The 19,295-nt window shown below is 56.9% G+C and overlaps 1 protein-coding gene across 3 annotated transcripts in view; it reads left to right on the top strand.

Annotated features, from left to right (window-relative positions):
- INPP5A (inositol polyphosphate-5-phosphatase A) overlaps nucleotides 1-19,295 on the top strand; it is a 242,348-nt gene that overhangs the window by 183,767 nt on the left and 39,286 nt on the right. For all 3 annotated transcript variants that reach the window (XM_017893832.1, XM_017893833.1, XM_017893834.1), the window contains one exon: nucleotides 5,092-5,176. In XM_017893832.1, coding sequence (XP_017749321.1) covers nucleotides 5,092-5,176 — 85 coding nt within the window. The remainder of the gene's footprint in view (nucleotides 1-5,091; nucleotides 5,177-19,295) is intronic.

Raw genomic sequence — 19,295 nt, 5'->3', positions numbered from 1 at the left:
TCTTATATCCGGGCCCCGCCTCCCTCCCCCACCCCGTGACCTCAGGTGCTGGCCGCTAAAGGGTTGGGGCTCTGAGGCTGGGACTTACTGGGTGGGGAAGTCGGGGGCCTTTGGGTGCAGCACTGGGGATCAGCGGGTCGGTCAAGGAGCTTCCCCAAGGGCAGTGGTTGCTGCGACTCCACCCAGTGAGCAGCCAGGCCGCCTCAGGCACTCTGGGGGCTCTGCCAGCCCTGAGGCTGACCTGCTGCTTCAGCATGTCCGGCCATCTGCCTGGGTTCTGCCCGGGGGCGCCTTAGACGGCTGTCTTGCAGATTCTGTGGTGCCTGGGTCCTGCCCGGGCGTGCCATAGGCAGCCGTCTTGCCGGTTCTGTGGTGCCTGGGTCCTGCCCGGGCGTGCCATAGGCAGCCGTCTTGCCGGTTCTGTGGTGCTGGGTCCTGCCTGGGCGTGCCATAGGCAGCCGTCTTGCCGGTTCTGTGGTGCCTGGGTCCTGCCTGGGCGTGCCATAGGCAGCCGTCTTGCCGGTTCTGTGGTGCTGGGAGATTCACCCTGAGGACTTGAGGCTTCGGGGTGGAGGGGCGGGCAGAGCTCACGGTGGGTGGAGTAAAAAGTGAAGTCAGACAAAATAGTCCAGCAGTTTCTAGGAAAGTAAAAATAAACAGGCTGGTGTGTTTATTTTGGGGGGATGAGTTTGTTTAAAGTGGCTTAAATACATCTGCGGTGAACCATGCAATGAGATGTTTATGATTATTAAGAGAAACTTTTAAGCAATTAAGTAACTCTAAAATGTTCTCAGTAGTTTCAGTAATTTTATATTGTTGATGTTTTTGCTTACGTAAAGTTGTTTGATCAGAGAATGTGGTCCCTACCATAGCAGAGAAACAAACCAACTTTAATAGATTCCCAATTGTACACAACCTAGGCCTTTAAAAGTACAGCACCAAAGGCTTCAGCTACCATTGCTTTCAGTGGTTAAAAGAAAAGGAAAGAAAGAAAAGCCAACTCCTAGCACGTTAAGTGTCCTGGAGGAGACAGGATGAGTGTCTCGTGGCCGGTTTGCTTCCCACACTGCACGAGCTCCACGGAAAAAAAAAACTTGCCCCATGCGAGGCTGATATTTTTTAGGGCCCCAGTGGGACCGCCGATGACGCTGTCCCGCCGCCTCCCTGTCCCCGTGGGGCCTCCCACAGTGTTCCAGGCCCCGGCAGCCTCGCGCCAGGTCCCACTGCTGTGTTAGGGAAGCGCCCGCTGTGGGAACCGTGTTTCGGAACGTTCAACCCGGGACTCTCCGACGTCTTTACTCTGCGGCGTCGTGAGGTCGCAGTTGTCCTGGAGACCGCGGACGAGCCTCCCACGCCCTCGCGGTGGGCAGCTGCTGGGATGACGAGACAGCCCCTCCTCCCAGTGCCTCCGTCGTGTAATGAGACCACTTGTCAAAACAGAGAGAGACACCATTTTCAAGGCCTAAAAAATTGATTTTTATGGCTCTTCTTGTAATTCTCTTTTTGAATTAGGCACATGATATTGATGTGGGCCTACGTTTTAATCATAATAGCTACTGACAAGGTAATTAATTTTAGAACAACTCTTTTTTTTCTCCTGCTCCAAATGGCACTATATTGAAATTGAAAGTGAGCTCTGGGAGGGCAGCAGGGCTGGTACTCAGGTGATTGCCTTGGCCGTGACAGCCCCTTCGTCTTGCGGCCACCGTGCGCCCTTTAGAGGCAGCTGTAGTTATTAATGGGCTCAGGCTGTTCTGTCAGCAGAGCAGGGTGAGGAAGTGTGGTCCAGTTTAGGGTTTTAATGATGATCCTGCAGGATTCGAGACAGGACGATGACGCTGTGTCTCCAGGGTGTTGCAGGCCCACGTGATGCGTCGCCCGGCGGCTTTCTTGGGAAGCAGGAGCAGCCAGGCCTGGGCAGGACCTCCTGTGAGGGCAGCACCCCAGAGTCCTGAGAGAGAAAACTCGGTCAGTGGAGTGAGGGCCAGCCCAGGAGGCTGCGTTTCCTCTCTCTCTGCACTGGGGAACTTAGGCAGGTTTGTTCCGTCAGGGTTCTGCTGTGCGTTTAGCTGAGTGCGGCCACGTCTTCTCCTATGACAGCGGCCCAGATGCTTGACCGTGTGGGGACGGCTTGGTATCTTGTGGTCTCGCCTACACCTGGGCTTGGCTGGCTGCATCCTGCCCGCTGGCCTGTGGGCATTGCCGCCCTCCCTCGGGAGCCTCCATGCCCCGGGCTGCCGCTCTCCTGGGGACTCAGAGCTCAGGGCCCTCTCTCTTCCTCCATGCACCCGCCCAGCTTTCTGTGCTCACAGGACACAAGAAGCGCTTCCCTTTCTCCCGGGCAGAGCTTGGGGCTTGTTTAAGCAAATCACACTAGAATAGATGAAATTTGTTACAACTGAGACTTAACGTAAAATGGAAGGCATTCCAATTAAAAAGATAAACAAGCTTTTTGTGGGCTTTGCCAAGCCAAGCTCTAGCAATTAACAGGCAAGGGGAGCATGAAATAGCTGGGACCATTTTTGAAAGAACTGTCAACAAGAAGGACTTCCCTAGAAAAAGTTGTATTAATTAAAAGCATGCAGGAATTGATTTTACGAAAAGATCTGCAGAAAAGAATAGATTGTCTCAAAAAGACCCGCTGGGAATGTTGTGTCGTGATACAGACTTGGTGGGAAGACGGGGCACGTTGAATAAGTGGTGCCAATCAATTGACCGTCCACTTGGGAAATCGATAAACTTAGATCGCTGCTCTACACCGTAATTCCGCATGGATTAAAGGATAACCCTTAAAACTCTGCCATAAAGATGAAGGTGGGGCCTGCGTGCCCGTGTGGGGGCTGGGGCAGGCATCTCAGCCACAGGGGAAACTGATACATGTGACTATATGGAAATTAAAACTTCTGCCTGACAGAAGCCACCACGGGCAAAACGGAAAGGCCAATCCCAGGATGCCAGGAGCGCATGCCGTGTTCACCGCAGACGGGTTACTCACCGCAGACGCGGGTTACTCTCCGCAGACAGGGGTCACTCTCCGCAGACGGGGGTTACTCACCGCAGACGCGGGTTACTCTTCGCAGACGCGGGTTACTCTTCGCAGACGCGGGTTACTCTCCCCAGACAAGGGTTACTCACCGCAGACGGGGGTTACTCACCGCAGATGGGGGTTACTCTCCAGAACTCACGAGGAGACCCCTGGAATTCAAAGAGAAAAGGCCAGGAACCAAAGAGAACAGCAGGTTGTGAAGGAAATGGGAGAAAATGCAAATTTCGATACGTAGATTTAACAATATTGAGGGTGTGACAGTTAAGACAGAAGTGAACTCCCACGCCGCGGACAGAAGTGAACTCCCACGCCGCGGACGGAAGTGAGCTCCTACGCTGCGGACGGAAGTGAACTCCCACACGCTGCGGGCGGAAGTGAACTCCCACACGCTGCAGACGGAAGTGAACTCCCACACGCTGCGGGCGGAAGTGAGCTCCCACGCTGCGGAGCCAAAAGTGAAATAAAGTGGTGTGGATTCCACCCACACTCAGTCATGAAAGTGTGACCTGCGCAGATGCTCTGTCCTCCCTCGCTCGGGCCTAAAGGCCCTGGAGGGTGCAGGGTAGGTCCGCGGCCAGCGGTGGCCCCAGCTGGCGCCTCACAGCCACTTGGCTCTTCAACCCGAGGGTGAAGGTGTCAGCAACAGCGGCCAGGCAATGCAGAACAGGACCACGTAAGAACTGGGAAGCGGGAGACCGTCTGTTCGCTTGTGGGTTCTTCTACTTCTCAAGCAGATGGATCAAGCTGGAAAAGGCTGACTTAGTGATTGCTCGGGCCCCCTGCTTCCCGGCCTCGTCCCAGTGGGCCCTCCTGTGCCCCTCATGACCCTGTCCCCAGCTCCAGGAGGGCACAGTGCTCCCAGCAGTGACCCACCTGGGCTGGCACTCCCCTCCTGTGGACAGCAGTGCACACCTGCAGTTAACCTGATTGGAAGCTCCCACTTTGGCCTGGCTGATAACCTGAGTTTATTTGGGAAAAAAATGACGACCCACCTCCAAATGCAGTATGCTTGAACGGGCAGCCTCGGTGCTGTCTGTCCCCTGCCCGGGCAGCCCCACCTGGCTCTGGGCTGTGAAATTAAGAAACTTGGCAACCAGAGTATTTCCTTTTTTTGTCTACAGATCACACGTTTCTGTTCCTCTGATGGTCCTGGTGGCCAAGGCCACATGGCGAAGGTTCTCGTGTTGCTTTCACACCAGGAGGGTCGAGTGCCTGGCTCTCCTCGAAAGCAAGCAGTTCACGGCATTACTGACTGGAGCTGTGGAGGGGAGATTTGGGGTTTGAGTGAGCTGGCAGTTTCTGAGATCTTTTTACAGGCTTGTGTCTGTAAGTTAGGAAGCCACAGTAGAGAAGCCTTTAGGAAATGGATTGTGATTGATTTAAAATATGAGGAAGAATTTTTCCTGAGTAAAGCTGTACCTGGCTAAAAATATACACACATATGCAGCCATGTTACCCTCTCACTTTGAAATGTCTGCGTGGGGATCATGTGTAAACCTTCAAAACAGGTGTGAGGGGACATCCCTGTCTGAGAAGAGACGGGGGGGTGGGCTTCGGTTCCTGCCCGCTCACCTGCCCGGGTCTCCCTGTCCATCTCTCTCTCGCTGTCTGTCCCTCCTCCCGTCTGTCTCCCTCCCGCCTTTCCTGAGCTCTGCGGTGGATTATTCGGTCTCTGGTGGATTATTCAGGCATCCTGTCCGGCCCTTTCCCCTTCTTGGGGCAGCTGTGGTTTTCCATGCGTGAGGCTCTCACGCTGCCCTGGCCCAGTGGGTGAGGACGCGGCTGAGGTTCTGCCTTTCCTCTTTCTCGATGTCGCTGGCAACACATATGTGTCCGTGTTGACGAGGGCTGAGCACTGCTCAGTGGACCTGTGTTGGGGGTGTTCTCGGAGCTGAATTTTGGGGGTGCAAAGAAGCAACCACCGAGTTTCCCCTTGAGCAGGCGACAGAGAGAGTGCAGACGGGGAGTGTGGAGGGGCGCGGGGCCGGGCGGGAGTGCTGGCCAGCTTCAGCCACCTTGGTAACAAGTCCTCTTTTTCTTTCTAGAATCATCGATCAGCGATTTGAGAAGGTTTCCTACTTTGTGTTTGGCGATTTCAACTTCCGGCTGGATTCCAAGTCCGTCGTGGAGGTAGGTGCTGGCGTTCCTCCCGCCCTGGTCTCCTGCCTCGCTCCTGTTGAGGAAAACAGTGGAAGGAGCGTGGCCCCTTACTGGCGCTTTCAATGCCGTCCACCTCCCGGGATGCACTTTTGAAGCCAAAACCTTGCAATGAAGAAGCACGTTTTGCTGTCGGCAGAGGGATCTGTGTTGGAATCCGAGGTGAACGGGCCCTCAAGCTTGTGCCAGATGGTGGGTGGCAGCGCCGCGGGGCTGTGCCCTGTGGCTTCCGCTGTCGGCACCCGAGGAGCTGCTGCAGTGCTGCCACAGTGCCGCCCCCTTGATGCCCACAGAGCCGCAGCCTCTGCAGACTGTCAGGCTCCTTCACACGGTCCAATTTGATCTCAGCGATTTTTCCTCATAACACACGTAAGAACTGTCAGAGCCCATTTTAAACATTGTGCTTTTCTGTCTGCAAAGTCGTCGTTCTGTCAGTTAATGAGTCGTCGACCCGCCTGACCTCTGGGAACTCAGGGGTCCCGGGTGCTCCTGGGTGTGCTCTCGGGCTGGCCAGGACCAGCAGCTGGGACACCAAGGTGCCAGCAGCAGAAAGTGGGCCCTGAGGCTCAGCACAAACGCCGACGTTTCTCTGTGCTCTGGGTCCTCCCTCCCAGTTTTCATGACTTGGGATTCCACTTCCCAGGCAGCTGTGAAGAGCGGGTTGTGGGAAATGGTGGAGCACCTGCTGCCCACCCGCCCGGACCCTGCTGCCCTCAGCCTCCCTGGTGGCTCCTCCAGGTGCTGGGCATGAGCCAACGGCCCACAGCAGGGCCACCGTGATTCGGATGGGGCCGTGGTGAGTCGGACAGGGATACGGCGGGTCGGACGGAGATATGGCGGTCCCCAAGGCTGTTATCTTCCCATTTTAGTCTCCAGTTCCAAACAACCACACATATTCATCTTCCGACGGTGGCAGGACATTGTTTCTGAAAGACATACTGAGCTGGCTTTGACCATTCTGGGTCTCCTGTGGTTGGCAGAAATGAGTGCCCCTGAAATCCTCTGTTGAGTTGAGCTGGCAGCACCTCGCCGTGAGGCCCCACCGCATGCCTGTGTGTCAACATTTGGCTGGTGGTGGTGCCTACACATTCAGTGACTCGTCGGCACTTGCTTCATTGGGCTATGGAGGAGGAAGGCAGGGCCTTTGCATGCGGTGAGCTTGGAGCCCATGGAGTAGTTAAAGCACACACACCCCAGCAGGGCTCCCGAAGTCCTTTACTTCCCGCTGCTGCGCTTCCTTTCTCCTCGTGGAGGCTTTCGAATGGATCGGTCTCTGACCTGCCATCCCACAGGCTGGGCACGGGCTCGAGGGCGGGGGCTGTGCCCATCCTTGCTAGAATCCATGTCCCTGCATTCGATGCTGTCTGGGACATGGGAGCAAGGCCCGGGAACCACAGAGATTGGGCCCTGTCAGAGGCTTCACCTCCACCTCCGCCAAGCCACAGGGGGCTAGAAGCGGCATTTCCCGCAGCTCTGGAACGTCTCCGAGCGAGCTCATTTCTAATCTGTTACTTGAGAACCAGTGAGTCCACAGTGCACATAAGTACTTCCCGCTCTGACTAGGGGTGGCCAGGATGAAAGCAAGCAGAACCCGTGAAAGACCAAGCCGATCAATCCCAGGCGCCCAGCAACTGGGGAAAGGTCAGGGAGCTTGGAAAGGGCCTTTTCCTCCTGGTAGAGCAAATGTCACGGTAAAGGGCAGCTGGTCCTGGCCGGGTCAGAGCTGTGGTGAGGCATGCGCTGGAACAGCCATGGGAGCCTCCCTGGTGAAGGGAGCCAGCTGCTGGGCCCAGTGGCCGGGCCGTGTGACTGCAAGACATGGGGGGCAATGGGAAGCCTGGACTCTGGGGCCTGTGGGGCTTGCGTGGCCGCTCTGGTTTCTGCAGGCATGGGGGGCCTGGACTCCGGGGCCTGTGGGGCGTTGGGCGACTCCTGTGAAGGACTGCAGAGCTTTCCTTTTTCTACTGAGCAGAAAAGGCAGAAAGTACCTCACCGGGGTTTGTGTGTGGGTGTGACTGTGAGAGGCAGCATGATGGGAGGACAGTGCAGGGGCCTCGGGAGCCGGCTGGGGTCTGCCTCATCTTCTCCTGCGTCGCCTGGCCTGCTCCCCTGGCCACCCTGAGCGCCTTCACACACAGCCCTCAGCCTTCATGGGTCACTGTCAGCAGTGTTTTCTGATCACCAAGATCGGCCCTGTTTCTTAAAGAGCTCCTCTCACACAGGCAGTAGCTCCCGCCCAGGTCTAGATGGCCCCGGTGCCCTGGACGCCGCCAGGGAGGTGGGTGCAGAGCGGGAGCTGCCTCCCAGGCCTCAGTGGACTCTCCGGACCTTCCGGTTTCAGGTCTGGGACCTGCCCACATTTTCCCCAGGAAGAAGCAAGACCATGCTCGCCCCCACCTGTGCTCCGTCCTCCGTGTTCTTGTTAGGCCGTCGCTAAAGGAGCTTCTGCCCTGCTGGAGGGTCCATCCGTGTTCGTGTTAGGCCGTTGCTTAAAGTGAGCTTCCGCCCTGCTGGAGGGTCCATTCCGTGTTCGTGTTAGGGCGTCGCTAAAGGAGCTTCCGCCCTGGGCTGGGAGGGTCCACGCAGGGGCCATGCTGGGGAGGGCACTGGCCTGAAGCCAGAGTTCCAAGATTCCCATCACTGACAAACCAGTGAGACCTTCCACGGCAGCCTCTTCACGCTTAACTTTCAACATCAAGCTACAAAGGACGGGAGTTCTAATGGCTGTGCTTAAGGGGCTGTTTACTTTGTGAACTGGTGATAAATAGTTTTGCAGAAACGGCCACTTTCTCCTGAGAGTCAGTAAAGAGCTTCAGGAACCTCCAGGCCATGGCTTTGTGGGAGGCTGGTGGAGCACTCCAGGGCCAGTGAACACCTGTGTGAGAGCCGCCCACGCCACCGTAAGCCTCACCGGCTCCCGTCCCCAGGAACTGAGGAGTCTCCGTTCTTTGTCACTTTTCCATCCACAGTAACTGGAACAGACAAGGAGTTGCTTGAAATGCTGTTTTTCCCGTCAGTCCCCCACAGTAGCTGGTTTTAGATGGAGCTCAGCAGCGTGGGTCCGTCTGCCCTGTCCTCAGCCCCTGCAGGGCCCTCCCTGCCGCCCCCTGGTCTTGCCTCAGCCCCTCTGCTCTGGACCGGCCAGGCCCCTTTCTGGGCTCCATGGGGTGTGTCACTGCCACCAGCCTGCCTCCACCCCCGTCACGCTGGTGTCCTGCCTGCCAGGGCCGCGTGGGCGAGTTGGGTGTCAGACCCAGTACAGCCGGGTGGGCTGGTGGGCATGCTGGCCGGGCCGTGTGGGCAGCGTGGAAGGGGGCGCCGCCTGCTGCAGGACAGTTCACGTCCGTCCCTCACGCCCCGTCTGCAGGCTCCGTGGCCGCTCTGCAGCCCCAGCCACTCCGCTCTGTGGAGAGGTATCCTGGGAGTGGAAAGAGCAGCTCCTGCGTGCGGCTTGTCAAGACAGTGGATGTGGGGCTTGCCTGTCAGTCTAAGCGTCAGGTGACTGTAAGTCAGGAAGGGAAAGAAAATTGCGGTCTTCCTGGAAACTCTCTGCATGCCCCAAGCGGATTTCTCAAAGGAACAGTAAGCGGGAACCCGACAGAGCTCCTGCGGGCCTGGCTGACCCAGGTGGCGTCCTGAAGTCCCACCCGCCTTGGCGTGTCCTCCTGTGAGCCTGACCACAAGCTGCCCCCACTCCCTGCCCCCGCAGCAGCCACTAGGACATGTGGCTGACAAGCACCGAGGGCAGCCCAGGAACCCAATTTTTCATTTCATTTCATTTTAATTAAGATCTGGTAGAGCTGCATGACTAGTGGCTATTCCACAGGACAATACAGACCAGGTGATTTTCAACCAGTGCAGGGGCTGTCGCTGGGGAGGAACATTCCCGTGGACTTACCATCCAGCCAGCCTGGGCTCAGCTGCTTCCCAGTGCATCCCCGTTCTTGGAACCACAGCCCTGAGGTGGGTCCTGGGTGGGGTCTCCTCCATGCTGTCCGGCAGACATGGCGGTCATTCATATGGGACAGCGTAGCGTGGTCAGCCCTGCACAGTCCCAGAGAAGAGTCGGGCCTGGGTTCCCCCAGGTGAGAGGTCAGAGAACAGAGAAGGCGGCCCTGGAGGTGACCGCGCCCCTCCCACTTACCAGGCGCCCTTGGGAGTGACCGCGTTCCCCCTGCATATCAGACGCCCCTGAGAGTGACCACGTCCCTGACCCGTATCAGACGCCCCTGGGAGTGACCGTGTCCCCCCGCGTATCAGATGCCCCTAGGAGTGACCGCGTTCCCCCTGCATATCAGACGCCCCTGGGAGTGACCACGTCCCTGCCCCGTATCAGACGTCCGTGGGAGTGACCGCGTCCCTCCTGCGTATCAGACGCCCCTGGGAGTGACCATGTCCCCCCGCGTATCAGACGCCCTGGGAGTGACCGCGTCCCTGCCCCGTATCAGACGCCCCGGGAGTCCCTGCCCCGTATCAGACACCCCTGGGAGGGGCCGCGTACCCCCGCGTATCAGACGCCCCTGGGAGTGACCGCGTCCCCCCTCCATATCAGACACCCCTGGGAGGGACCGCGTCCCCCCGCGTATCAGACGCCCCTAGGAGTGACTGCGTCCCTGCCCCGTATCAGACGCCCCTGGGAGTGACTGCGTCCCTGCCCCGTATCAGACACAGGTGTTTTCAGCAGCAGGTTTTCTTCACTGGTGCCATTTGTTGGTGTCGGACACGAGGAGGGGACCAAGGAAGGGAGTGCAGGAGGCGGTGGCTGAGGCTCCGGTGCGTCTGCTGGGAGTGGGGGCTCTCCAGGCCCACGATCAGCTTGGGAGGGAGCTGGACTCTGGCGAGGGTTTCCCCCGTGAGGGTTTCCTCCGGTGAGTGTTTCCTCCTCTGCAGAACTCGGTGTTCACTTGAGTTGGCAGAAGGAAAGTCGTGTGTGCTCTGTGATTATCACCCAGGCATGCCTGGGGCGTTCGTGGGAAATCCAGGTTCCGTCTGCAAAGGTCCCTTCTAAGCGGCACCAGAATTGGACCCCATGTCCCAACAGACGTAGATGCCACCCAGGGGAGCCCCCAGCACCCCAGGCATTGGCGATGCAGGTTCCTGGGAGCAGGGAGGCCTCATTCACACGCCCGGCCACCCTGGTCTCTGGGCTCTAGGACGCTGCCCGCGATAGCGGCTGCCCACGTAGTTACCAGGTCCTGGCTTACAATGCCCTCCCCCTGGACAGACGTGGGTCTTACTGTTCTGCGTTGTTTGTCTGCCGTTTGCAAAGGAATGGGAAGAAAAATGAGTAGTTTTAAACTGCACTGTTTACTCAGTAAGTGTGTAAGATCTTTGCATTAGTTTTTGGAGGGTTTTCCTGCCCACGTGGCTCTTTAAGACTGTGGATACATGGCTGTTCATTTGACAAAAGTCTTTCATTACGTTTTGCACACAGTTTACTACGTAAGTAAAGCGAGCCTGGTGAAAAATAGGGAAAAATGCTGCATAGTGTAGAGTTTTTCTAGAACTGTTTAGTCAAGGGAAGGCCACACCTCTGGAATAAGGACCGCTTTTCCCTCCTGGCATCATCAACACAGTCATCAGTTGTGTGTAAAATTCCACAGCTCACAGGAGCTAAGCCCTTGGTGCAGTGACTGGCCCGAAGCTGAGCATATGGATCCCATAGCCGCAGGGATTTTCTGAGGGCTGGAGGCTGTGAGGAGTCACAGGACCCTGGAACTGACCATGGGGAAGACCCTGAGGCCCAGGGCAGGGGCAGTATCCCCAGGGTCACCTGCGGCCCCTCAGTGCTGCATGGCGCCTCCACGTAGCCATGTCGTTCCCTGTGGGCTGCAGACATGGAGGTCACAGCCTGTCTTCTGTTTGCTCTTCAGTGGATGTGGAATGTGCACGCCAGGTGGAGCCTTCCTGCGCACTGAGTCTCCTGTCCCCGTGTGGGGAGATTCCTGCGGCGGTGGCTCAGAGGACCACAGGCTATTCTCTCACAGTCCTGGAACCTGGACGTCCAAAATCAAGGTGTCCTAGTGCCATGCTGCTCCTGGAGGCTCCAGGGGGGACCCCTCCTTGCCTCGCCCAGCCACAGGTGGCCCAGGTGGCCCTGGCTTGTGGCCACATCTCCCCTGCCTGCGCCTTCATCCTCATGTGGCCTTTCCTTGTAAGGACATGAGTCCACGGACTTAGGGCCCACCCAGGATGTCTCAGCCTGAGATCCTTAATTAGTTGCACCTGCGAGACCCCATTTCCAAACAAGGCCCCAATTCTGAGGCTCTGGGTAGACATGAATTTGGGGGCACACTGTACAGCCCAGGACAGCAGGCAGCACTGGAGGGACTCTCCAACCACGTGGTCGACTGAACGCTAGCACAGAAAACGTTTATTTGAAAGCCCTCTCTAAAAATAGATCTCACTGAAAAACGATCAGGTTTTTTTGGTTCGTGGTGATTAATTGTAGCTGTATTAGTTAAGGTGCCAATTAGGTATATTAATTGAATTTTAAAATACCATCTAAGCACCTCTTACGGAAAATCAAAATCTGCTAGTTGGCATGGCATGGTTTTTAAAAAGGGTTTCTAACTAAAACATTTCATAGAAATTTTGTGGAAACCAAAGAAAATTCTGCATGATTTTTCTTTGAGACTGTCTTGGACCAAGGAATTGAGGGCAGGTGTTTGGGGACCCCTCGTGCCGGCACCAGATTGGGCTGTGCTAAATGCTGATGTCGGCCTCTGTGTGTGAATGGGCTGATGCCAGCCTCCCTCTGTGTGTGAACGGGCTGATGCCAGCCTCCCTCTGTGTGTGAACGGGCTGATGCCACCTACCTCTGCGTGTGAACGGGCTGATGCCACTTCCCTCTGTGTGTGAACGGGCTGATGCCGCCTCCCTCTGCATGTGAACAGGCTGATGTCGGCCTCTGCACGTGAACAGGCTCGATCTCCACTTGGCCTTGTGGCATGTCCCTATTCCAGTTTCCTTCCACATGAAGCTTTTTGATGAAGAACTGACAGGAGTGCCTGGGAGCACCATAGAAGATAGATCCTGGGCTCTCCCAAAGCTATGAGTCACCTGGGAGCCCCTTAGCACACAGATCCTGGGCTCTCCCGGACCTACCAGTCACCTGGGAGCCCCTTAGCACACAGATCCTGGGCTCTCCCGGACTTGAGGGTCTCCTGGGAGCTCCTTAGCACACAGAACCTGTGAGTCAGGCCCAGGGCCCGGGCAGCGTCTCTTTCTCATGTCTGCCTGGCACCAGGCTCAGTGCGGCTGGGAACTGGCACTGCGCATGTACCTCTGGTCAGGGTTCAGGCTCGGTCCGTGCTACCCACAGTGCCATTCGCCCCTGCAGCCTCCAGTGACGCATCGCTGAGGATGCACCTGAGATGCCAGCTATGCTCTCGTGTGACGTAGATGCAGTGACTAACCTCACCCCTGGACTGGACTGGCCTGGCAGGACCACACCCGGAGGTGGCCACCATCACTGCCCAGTGATCTCAGTGCTCCCTGAGGCTGTGCGCTTCTCCTTTCTGAGATGAAAAGTGGATGAGGAATCCCTGTGGTCCAGGGCCTTGTTTTCCTCGCACCGCTTTCATTTTTTGCACTGTGGTCTGGCCTCTGGTTCCTTTGCAGCTGGGAAGTATCAGGAGGAACTGGAGCCTGGAGTAGCTCAGTGTGGCCTGGGCAGAGCACGGATTCCCAGTGTTTCCAGCTGCTCAGATGAGTGGGCTCTTGTTCACACAGGCCTGTGGGTGGCTGAGGCTCTGAGCGGGTGAGCATCACCCTGTTGGCTGCCTTGTGCGCGCCTCATTGGTCCAGCAGGTGTGTCCTGTGTGTTTGCTATGTGGGCCCAGTGCCAGGATCTGTGTACTGCCTGCCCTCAAGACCATGGCCTTGGGCACCAGGAGCGCCTGGGGCAGTGGGTTTGCCTGGTGGCTGCCTCCCCCACCTTTCTTCAGTTCTGCTCCACCTGCCTGGGAACAATTTCCCCCCAAAGTGTCTGTGCACATCTCGCCGCCTTCCTAGAAGCATCTGCGTTTTAAAGGAGAGGGAGTGTCGGAGTCAAAGGCCAGCAGGAGTGTCTTGCAGGGTCCTCGGATGGAGCTAGCTTTGGGGCCTGGATGGGGTGGGTGTCAGTCCTTGAAATCCGCTCTGCTCTCCCTCTTGGCAGAACAGCTGTGTGGTGAGCCCCTCAGAGGAGGCCACACAGAGGTGGGCAGGGCCTCCCAGAGGGCTCAGAAGTGTTATCTGCTCCCCAGCCATGTGGAGCTGGCACCTGCCTTTCCTTCCCCTGAGCCTTTCTTTCAAACAGCAGCATGGGTTAGAGTGAAACCCTATGGGCTCCACACAGGCTGGTCCTCCCCACCCGCCACAACCCCCCGTGTTGGCACCATGTTCAGAGGCCACGTTGGCACCTGCAGTCTGGCTCCGTGGGAGCCGGCAAAGGCCACACCCAGCCTCCACCCCGGGTTCGTGGGGACATCTGTGCTCTCCTCTGGGGTGGTTTTCAGATTGCCCAGGGTCAGAGTAAGCAGACACAGTTCTGAAGGTTCGTGGACGGTGGCAGAGTCGTGCATAGCCAGAGCGCATCAGGAAGCCATGTTTATCACAGTGCACAGAGCGTCCTGCCTGATGGAGTGTTCTGGGAATGCTAGAGGCTGGGGGCCGGCGGTGCCCGGTGGCACAGCGCCCTGGGACGGTGTCAGTGCAGAGGGACACATGAGTTTAATGGTCTCTCAGAAACCACGGCTGGCCTGGCTTTGGTTTCACTGCTAAGCTCCCACCCACAGCATCCCATCCTTGCCCCCTCGGTCCTGGGCTGATGGAGTCGTCCCCTTGCTCTCAATGCCGACCGTGTTGCTCTGCCTGCTCACAGCGCCTCCTTGGCGCCCTCAGTGGCAGGCTTGCTGGAAAGACACATCGGAGGTTAATTAAATCCATCTCCACAGCAATGGGGGGCCAGGCAGAGCCGGGCTGGCAACAGCAGATTAAATACAGGGTAGTTTGCCCTGCCGTGAGTCCAGGGACAGGGCTTCTGGGAGGAGGACCAGCCTGGTGGCCCCGGAGGCTCTCAGACCCCGAGGTAGAGACCTGCTTGTGATTTTTGGTGGCAGGAGGGTTGCAGGGATTGGATCTGGGAGTCCTGCCCTGCCCCGCACCAGCCTGTGAAAGAGGCTCTGTGTGCAAAGTGAAGAGAGTCTGTCTCCTGGGAATGCCCAGCCTCCTATGTTTCAGATGCAGATTAATGCAGACATGCTCACAGAGCAGAACTGAAAAAACGATACTGGAATCAGATCTGGCACCACGGAAGCTGTAATTAAAACCCACACACGTGAAGCATGCCAGTCGTGTGCCATCTAAGAGGGCTGTGCATCCTCACACGAGTCAGTGATGCAGCCTGCGGCTCCGGCTGCTGCTGGGATGTTCAGAGGGTGTGTTGCATGCCTCGCGCGGTGGCAACTGGCAGCTGGGGCGCTCAGCTGGCCGTGGTGACAAAGAGTGACAGCAGTGCCAGGCGCACCCGGCTCCGCGCGCCCCGACCGCACACCACACCTGTCGTCCATCACCTCTCTGACAGTGACGGTGACAGATGCGTCTTCGGAGGCTGGTGTCCGTTTTTAACAACCAGTTGCCAATCACTGACAGGTACATGGTCAGGTGCCAGCTGGGCCTGCAGGGGAATGGCCATGGGGGGCGCTGACATCCAGAAGGAGCCGTCCTCGGAGAGAGGCTCACGTCGTGAGGAGACACCCCAAGAGCCGGGCTTCCCAGAACATGGCTCTCAAAAGGGTACCAGGGAGGGTCCCACCACTGCCTGTGAGGCATGATCCCAGCGCCTGCCTCAAAGGCCGTGTCTACTGTTCAGTGGAGACTACAGCCAGCAAGAACGGCTGAGGCCAGCCTGCCCCGCAGCATAAGCCTAGGCCCAGACCTCAGACATTCCTGGCACCCAGGTATCCTTCTTTCTAGTGTGCACTGCGTCCTGGGAGGAGGGGCAGCTGTCAGCCAATAGGTAACATCACACCTGGTCATGGCCCCCCACAGCCCCACAGACTCCTCTGAATCCCGCTGGCTGCTCTGGCTCCAGCCAGGTTCCAGGTGAAGTTCTGACTTCATCTGATTACCGGCTGCCTTGTTGAGCCCCTCTGCCCCTGATCCCTCAGCCGTGGGCACAGTGGGCGCTGTGGGGCTGTGGGCAGGAGAGGCTGGGTCCCTGTGTCCACTGGCAGCTCCCATCGGGCGTGACAGGCGGGGACGACTGTGCAGCTGTTGCTAGCCCCATGTATGGGTAGGCCTGAGCTCCTAGAAACTGAGAGGATGGCAGCCGACTCCTCAGCCTGGCGATGTTCCTCCATCAGCTCAGTCGGGGCAGCCCTCCAAAACCCTGCACCATTCAGGATTTGGCCCATCCCGCAGCCATGAGCGGACTCGGTGTGGCACCATGGGCACAATGTGCATCCAGAGGGCAGGTGGCAGGGACAGTCCCTTCTAACTCCCATAGACCCCCAGAAAGCCTGGCTCAGAGTGACACTCCTGCAGACCCTCAGCACCATCTCCAGAGCAGCATAGATGGAAAGATGCACACAGCCCCGTCCACCTGCTGTGTGGGTTAAAGTTAGCGCAGCCACGTCCTCCTGCCGCCATGGGCGGACATTAGTTGTTATCCAGTTCTCATCTTACCTTGGGACCCAGTGTGCAGACAGACCTTATGCAGATCCAGTGGGGTGCTGCCCTCGCCATGTGCCCAGCGTGCTCTGGATGGCGAGGCAGGCCAGTGGCAGCCTCTCTGCCCTCTCTGCCAGCTCCTCAGGGCCACGGGGATGGCCTTCCCTGAGGGTGGAGGTCAGGGCGGTGGGGGCCTGCAGAGGGCATGTGAGCTAAACCATGCTGCTCGGCTCACTCACTGGTTATTCCAGTCTTGGTGTAAAATAGCAACGGCAGCAACGGAATCACTAATTTAAATCATTAAATTTATTTTGTAATTTTCTCTTTAAAAGAGACTTTTATTTGGTCTGTTTCTATATGGGGCCTATGACCTCAACTGAAAATAAAATAAAATGTTATACTTAATTATTGTGATGACATTAGGTTTCATAGGTAGGGGATTTTCTTCTAGGAAGTTCACTTTGCAAGTATTATCCAATATTTTCAACTGGTAGATTGATGCCAAAAATCTTCTCATTTTATAGGAAAAGAAGACAAAAACTAAAAGACATAGTGGCATTTTCTCCAGTCTATCCTAGAACTCTGTTAGAGGAACTGTTTTTGGATTCATTCGCAATTGATTCATAATCCGTAGTGTGTTCACTAATCGTTAGTGCACTTTTCTGTATTTCTTATGAGCTCATACTTTATTTAAAAATTCCTCTGCCTGCCCTTGGTTTAAAAGAAACCCATGGGAAAGGTAGGGCACAGAGCAGGTCTCCCGTGCCAAGGCAGACCTTGGAGACCCCAGACACTATGTAGCCTCATTCATCCCTCCTCCTTCACACATCACGCCCGGCTCCTCCGCTAGCAGTCAATGGCTCTGAGAAGCATGCAGGGACCTGGGACGAAGGCTGAGCTCTGTGCCCTGCGTCCCCCTCCCTGTGCCACGTCCCTCTCCCCACATCCAGCCGTGCCAGTGGAAGACCAGGGATATCCGGAAGGAGCCACCGAGAGGCACAACAGGTGCTTCTGCCACCGGGCAGGGCCGGTCCTGTGGAGCCACCCCGGGCCCAGCAGAGGGTGCCTGGCATGTGCTAGACACAGCCTGAGAAAGAGACCCGCCGCCTTCTTCCCAGAAAGTCTGTTGAGCTCTCGATGGCGTGAGAGCTAGCGGGCGCCACTCCCGTTCCATGCGCACCACGTCCAAGCCTGCCAGGCTGCTGGAGTCCGGGAGCAACCTTGGGAGAGGACATGAAAGAGTCTTTATGGCATGTTGTTGTTCTGGGTGGCCGCAGACAATGCACACAGAGAGGAGCGAGGCCTCCGATGCTGACGCCAGCATCTCCCCACGACAGCGCCTTTCACTGGCTGCATTTCTGCACCCCGTAAGCTCGGGATGCAGGGCCTTGTGCCCGGCCCTGGGGCTCGCAACGAGGTCGGTGCTCCAGGGCCTCGCAGTGGGCGCTTTTGTCAAGGGATGGGTCCCCTTTCGGGGGGGTCTAGGGTTCACCAGGAAGACCTTTGAAAAGATGGAGTTCACCAGAAGAGCTTTCTCTTGGGAAGTCAAAGTATGGGAGGCCGGCGAAGTGTCTGAGGGCCTGCCCGCAGCCCTCCCAGCAAACCCCGCCCCACAGCCCCCCCCAGCATGCCAGGCTGTCAGCTCCTCAAATTCCATCCGGGATGGTCATTCTCTGTGTCTGGTGCCCACCCTGGTCCTAAAAAGCTAGGAAATTGGACCATGGCACACTTAGCAGAACATCTTCCCTGGCTTCACTGTGGGCTGAGCACGGGAGCATGACCCTGAGGAAGGGTCCTTGGTGCCTGCCGCCCTCACCACACATTTCCCATGCCAAGTCCGGCTGGGGTCCCTCTGCAGAGCTCAGGCCCAACCTCTGGAGAAGTCTGCGTGGGGCCTGTGGTGGAGGCATGCCAATGGAAGACAGCGGGAAGGTGGTTCAGTCATCATTACCCTGCACCTGCTACCCCCAAAGCCCGTCAAGCCTGGAGGGCACAGCTGTTGCCCTGTGGGCCTGCATGCTAATAGGTCCTGGTAGCCACCAGCATACTTGGGGGTGGTGGCTGTAGCGCCAGCCCCCTGACCTCAGCCACTCCCAGAGGGGAATGCAGCACTCTCTGGCCTCTGCTGCCCTCCTCGCCCTCCTCACCCTGGGGGCCAAGTGAGCCGCCCTCTCACTTCCAAGAAGCCGCACATGCATGTGCCGTAGGAAAGGAGTCTGGAGCCTCCGGGAGTTAATTTGAGATGATATGTGCTATTTCCAAAGATCACCACTTGGATGTAGTGCTTGCGAGGCCTTCACCATGCCCCCTGCCAGGGCCCAGGGGCCTCAGCAGGGGCGTCTTCTAGGGTCTGGGGACCTTGTCTCTGCCCTGTGTGGCCGTTGGCCTGTGTATGTTTGATGAGCACTGACGTTCGGGGGTGCCGCCTGTGTCCACCCCAACGGAGATGCCAGAGGACTCCAGAGGTGCGGCTTCCTCGGCACTTTCCGTGGCGCCCCCAGTATGAAGCAGGTTTTAAAGCCAGGACTTGCACCTCAGGGCCGCCTGTGAAGTGATTGGTTGTCCTCCTTTCCCACTCCACAGCGATGTCTGAGACCTGCACCGACATCCATAATGTGAGTTACCAAGGAATAGCTAACCCCACGGGACCAGCAGTGCGTCTCTAGGTGGATGTCCAGAGGACTGGGGCGTTTGTCAGAACTCAGCGTTTGAATTATCTCTGCCCATTTGCGGTGACCTGATAGTAAACCTGGAGCTTCCACTTGCTGGTTTGTCAGTGGGCTGTGTAGTTTTCTGAACTGTAACGAAAGTTGCCCCCTCGATTCTGAGCAGTGGTCCGGACCCTGAGGCACATTCAGGGCAGTAGCGGTGGGAGCCTCTTAGTTCATCCCCTTTCACAGGGCAAGCGTTATGTTGATGTAGTGGCACACCGCATCCTAGAGCACAGATTTATATTCATGTTCACCATTGCTAGGAGAATTGTTGTTAGTATAGAAAATGTTTGTGCCCTGGAGTCAGTTCTGTTTTCTAGAGTCATTCAAGAACTTTCCATTGAAAACGTAACGATTTCCTATTAACCTGTTTTAAGGAAAACCTATGTAAAGTACTCGGCCTTTCGTTGTGAACCATCTTTTAGAAATCCTTTTCCACTTCCTCCTTTCATCACTGCCGCTAGAGGTGGGCTACATGGAACTTCCACATATAACTCTTCTTTATTTCTAGACATGTTTATGATTAAAATTTAACCAAAAATTACAGGATAATAGAGAAGGATGGGACTTGGCGAGTTTCTTCCTGCTGTGCCTTTGGTCAGTTTTCCAGTGAGAGTCACTCACAGGGTCCGCAACGTTCGCCCCCAGCATTCACCACCAGAGGGTCAGGCTTCTCTGACATCACAGTGATTTCCAGGAGGAGGAGGAGGAGGAGGGGAGGGGAA

Source organism: Rhinopithecus bieti, unplaced genomic scaffold (assembly GCF_001698545.2).
Source record: "Rhinopithecus bieti isolate Rb0 unplaced genomic scaffold, ASM169854v2 scaffold_24263, whole genome shotgun sequence".
NCBI lineage: Eukaryota > Metazoa > Chordata > Mammalia > Primates > Cercopithecidae > Rhinopithecus > Rhinopithecus bieti.
This window is presented reverse-complemented; position numbering and strand designations above follow the sequence as displayed.